Source organism: Cornus florida, unplaced genomic scaffold (genome assembly GCF_030987335.1).
Source record: "Cornus florida cultivar Cherokee Brave unplaced genomic scaffold, ASM3098733v1 CherokeeBrave_3.0.0_Hap2_Chr01, whole genome shotgun sequence".
NCBI classification, from domain to species: domain Eukaryota; kingdom Viridiplantae; phylum Streptophyta; class Magnoliopsida; order Cornales; family Cornaceae; genus Cornus; species Cornus florida.
Window position 1 is genome coordinate 102,627,694 of NW_026775571.1, and position 4,832 is coordinate 102,632,525.

At 35.0% G+C, this 4,832-nt stretch overlaps 1 protein-coding gene across 1 annotated transcript; it reads left to right on the plus strand.

Annotated features, from left to right (window-relative positions):
• The first annotated feature begins 3,373 nt into the window (after positions 1 to 3,373).
• LOC132279323 (uncharacterized) lies at positions 3,374 to 4,373 on the plus strand. Its single transcript, XM_059781274.1, has 3 exons — positions 3,374 to 3,451; positions 3,552 to 3,659; positions 4,083 to 4,373. Exons 1-3 carry the CDS (start codon positions 3,374 to 3,376, stop codon positions 4,371 to 4,373), a joined length of 477 nt encoding a protein of 158 aa, XP_059637257.1.
• Positions 4,374 to 4,832: the final 459 nt, after the last annotated feature.

Genomic DNA, 4,832 nt, shown 5'->3' on the forward strand with positions numbered 1-4,832 from the left:
AATCTCCTCCTTTCTTTTCCTTGCGAGTGACTTCATTCATCTTAATTCCTAATTGATGACACAGATGATTCAAATTTTGAACATGGTTTGAGCTTGCAGATTTAGCATGATTTTTTTATTTTTATTATTATTATTATTTTTTTTTTGTAAAAGAAAAGCAATTTACTCACACATACTGCTTCTACTGGGCCTTGAACCCATGATCTCTTTAGAAAGTATGGATCAGGTACCCGCTGGACCACTAACTCATTGATAAGAAATTAAGTGATAACTCATAAGATTGCCTTTATTTTATTTGGAAACAAAGATTGACACAAAAAAATGTATCCAATTACACCAAATATTTTCACAACCAAATTCATGGTTCGCAATCACGGTCGCAGTGTAACAGAACCATGCAACCAATTAATATCATAAATTAGCTACTGTACCTAGGCCATATATCCAAAGGGCACTTGTTGCAATATATGCTCGTGCTAAAGGACGCCCCTATGTAAAAAGACTTGCAGAATAATAGTTTATCGATATAGGATAAAAGTACAACCAAAAAGCGAAAAAGTATAGTTTCGTTTTTGTCGTAATATCAATAATAATATCAACAGTAAAGTATATGTGTTGCCCCTTGTGACGGGAAAAAAAAGTAATAACAAGTAATATCCCACGTCAATAAGTTTTTGAAAAAAAGGTTCAAAGAGGCATAACTGTACATGAACCATTGATAAAATTAAAGCTTGGATATCTTATTTCACGAATTCCCATTCCACTCTAGTAAATAAATCCCATGTTTGCATGCAAAGTCTGATATTTTGACTGGTGCAGTTTGATCATGTGAATCCAGATTCCATGGACGAACAGAAGAAATAATAGAGGCCTCAACACATGTAGACAAGACTATCTAGGGAGAGAAAGATGAGAGAGAGAGAGGGACATGTCAAGGGGAAGTAGACAAAGAAAACAAAGGGGCAGCTTGATGGAGCTTATAGCATTGAGATATCAGAAATGAGTGGACAGGTAAAGGTTACCCCCTCGAAAAGAGATTGTAGCACTTGCAAATAAAACAATGCTATATAGAGTCCTACAAGGAAGTATATGTAACTACTAAATTCCAATGTCCCTTTTTGTCTTTGTCATTTTTGTGCCCTGCCCCTGCCTATGTGAAAGAATGAGAGAGATAATACATGTCTTGTCAATTGGCATCAACAAGTACTGCAATGCTGTGTGTTTGGCATTTTCTCTTGTCAATATTCAAAAGAATTAAAAACCAATAGAGAAGTTCAACTGTTTATACTATGTCTCAAGCTCTTTTCACCAGTATTCATACCATGCTTATTACTATTATTTATTTATTTTTTTTCTTGCTGTTTTTTATTCAATCAGAAATAGATATAGTACATAGTACAGAAATTGCATTTGCAGGGACATGTGAACCCTTACTACAAAGAAAGGACTCTAGAAGTTGCATTGTGAAACAATTTTGTTGGTCATGACTAGTTCTAATCTAAGGTAAGATATAGTAACTCCATTGTATTGGGGCTTATTGAGACTCGTCTCACATCGTGTAGATATTGTTCACTTTGCGTCATCTTAATCAGTAATGGACTCAAAAAATTAAATGAAGGGAAAACTTATATAGTGGCATTTTTCATTAACTTCCGCACAGCCAATTTCAAATTTTTATGAGTCTATAATGCCAAAAAAAAAAAAATCAGTATGGCCGAATGCCCCCACTAAGCCCTCAATAAATCCTTGCTGTTCTTGATACTTATAATTTTCAAAACGCGTCTACATACAAATAAAATAAAATAAAACATAGAAATTTTGGTCATGCAGTTAGACTAAGCCCAAATATTTCCAAGCTTAATAAAAATAAAGTTACTTATGTATGTGAAAATATAGTAATTGATACCATCAAGTTTTACACACACATATATAGGGGCTACAATGGAATTACATGTCATATTGTAAGGAATAACATATAGAATAAAACAGGGGATTGGGTGTGTTGTTGTCAGAACATGTGACTCAAGGACACTGGCAGGAGTTTTGGGAGACAACACAAACCAAAGGAGAGTGTGTGTGTGTGTGTGTGTGTGAGAGAGAGAGAGAGAGAGAGAGAGCGAGGAGAGAGAGAGATTGGTCTCGTGAAACGCCTGCCTCTGACTCTGATTCTATCACTGACTACCTTCTTCCCATTTCCCATCCCATATATGCAAATGCCAACTATATACATATTGGCCATTTGCTATGTCACGCCCAACAACAGCTCTGCAACTTCAAACCCAAATCAGATTGGAGTCTTCTGCCACCATTAATTAATGTCTTATTGATCTTTTTTCAGTAGACTCTGCCACAGGCATTGGGCATTCTGTGATTTTGTGATTGGCCAAATTGGTGCTTGTCCTGCCAATCAATGACAAACATTAAAAAAGACATAGACACCCAAACAAATTGTTAATCATGACCTTAGAAATAAAATGATTGTTTTGAAGTTAATATAGAACATGTGACTTAGAAAATGACCTATTGGGAGCAATGGATTTATACAATCATTCTCAGGTTATTCAGATTAAGCCTTCCTTTGTCTAGATTTATTGTCGAGCACATTAAACATACAAATTTAACGTGGTTCAATTTATAGTTTATGTAGACTGATAAACATCACGAACAACACACTCTTGTTGTCTCCCTCTATTTTGAATCAATAGAGAGCGAAATAAACGATAAGGTTATAATAGAGTCCAAGGACGGAATCAAAACCTGCACAAAAATAAGCCCAAAAATTCATGTTTAGGGTTGTGACCGGGTCAAAAAAAGTATTCGGTCCACGAGAAGTCAATGGATTGCCAATTATAAACATATTATAATTTCATCAAATTCTAAAGCATTCCGCATTCAGATCATGGGATCCCTCTAATGCTAAGAGTTTCCACTTTCTACATATAAATATATATATAAAAAGGTCACGAGAACCTAATAAATAGTACAATTGGATTCATGTGCAAGTCTTGTCTGACAAATCTTATTCCACATAATAACTTGCTGCATATTTAATTACTCCTCTAGTCACACATTAATCATAGGCCGGCAAGGTTACACTTAAAGAATTGAAATTTTAATTTTATTTTTTTTATCAATAATGATTAGTGATAAACTTGTATTATAATAGTGATTTTTGATTTTAGCATTATAGGGCTAGCTAGCTAGCTAGTAAGAATATGATATTCCTTGTAATTATATTTTTTCCAAATAAGACAATGGTATGTCAGACTCATGACATTCCAAGATCCAAAACTCATACCAGCCACTCCTTTTCCCTACTATAAAAACCAACCTACATTAATCAATTTTGAAAACAGAGTGTGTTTGGAGAGAAATGGCATCAAGGCTGCAAAACAGAGTGGCATTGCGTCGAAAGCTTCATATTCTGAAGAGACTTACCAACTCCAAATCTGTACTACAAAATATATATAATTTGCCATTTCATTTGAGCTTATTACAAATGTCTATATATTTATATATATTTATGATGATTGATATTGTTGTTTGTGAAGGTGAAAAGGAGCTCTATCATCCTAGACGCTTTTCTCTATATCTACAAATTGAAACTCAAAGTGGAGGCAATCAAAAGAGAATACTTACGCCTAATGAAGCATATGCAGGTATATACACGCTGTCTTTCTCTTTGTTTGTTCACGAAAACTCTCCGATGGTTTGCAAGCTCCAGATGCACGTAATCGCAAACCACGGGCATTATTTAAACCCATGTCTCACTTTCATTGAACCTCAAACTAGCAACTTAAGGGAATACTCCTAAAAGTCTAACTAGCCGAGCTGCCTATCCAGGCTCACTCTCTGATCTCTCTCTCCCCTCTCCAAGGAGATATATATATATATATATATAATGTGTATATGTATTTATTTATTACCAACTGGTCAGTCTAGACACATAAGCTGCCAAAGTGATGTAACTATTTATATAAATTATCAAAAGATTGTGTATACTGTATATGTATATTTATGATTGCACATGTATCATGTGGTTGTAATAGTCTCATATATGCTATTGTTGATGGAATGAACAGGAGGTGAAAGTAGAGAAGCTAGGGGAAGGATTTCTTGTAAAGGTGACCAGCAAAAAAGGGGAAGATGTGCTCGTTTCGATCTTAGAGGCTTTCGATGAAATGGGACTTAATGTGCTTCAAGCTAGAGTTTCATGCAACTATTTCTTTGGCATGGAAGCCATTGTTGGACCTCAACACCAAGGTATTGATGCCAGAGATGTTACTCAAGCTCTTGTCAAAGCCATTGAAAAGGGAGATGGAGTTGGGACACACAAGAGCATAGGGCTTCCTGTAGTGACCAACTCAAAGTAATCTCTAGTATCAGTAGTATGTTTCGGAGAGAGTCCTGAAAGTATGTATGTCAGTGATGTCACTTTCATTTTGAATGTTAAAAGGTTGAAAGTGAACCAAAAATGGAGTTTGGGAGTTGCATTTTAAATTTAATATATTTTCCTCCCCAATAGTCAGACAAATTTAATGTCTAACATGTCTCAATTCTCATATATATACCGGCCTAGAAAATTTAACAGATTAAACCAGTTACTTCTATAGTTTGTAGTTTCAAAGAATTGCCTGGCTTAATGTGGTCCTACTTTGTTTAGTAAGAGCTAGCTAGTTCTTGCAATGGGAAAAAAAGAAAATTGGTTCTGTCATGACTCATGACTCATGACTCGCCCGTGTAGATATTGTCAGCTACTCTCTCTTCAGTACTCACGGTTTTCTCAATACACATGTACACGAATATCATATATATATATATATATATAAAGT

What these genes read in the sequence shown, in the direction of transcription:
- LOC132279323 (XM_059781274.1), top strand. Translation starts at nt 3,374, where the DNA reads ATGGCATCAAGGCTGCAAAACAGAGTGGCATTGCGTCGAAAGCTTCAT. An exon ending in GACTTACCAACTCCAAATCT is followed by an intron (nt 3,452 to 3,551) that starts GTACTACAAAAT and finishes TTGTTTGTGAAG; the next exon opens with GTGAAAAGGAGCTCTATCAT. An exon ending in GCCTAATGAAGCATATGCAG is followed by an intron (nt 3,660 to 4,082) that starts GTATATACACGC and finishes TGGAATGAACAG; the next exon opens with GAGGTGAAAGTAGAGAAGCT.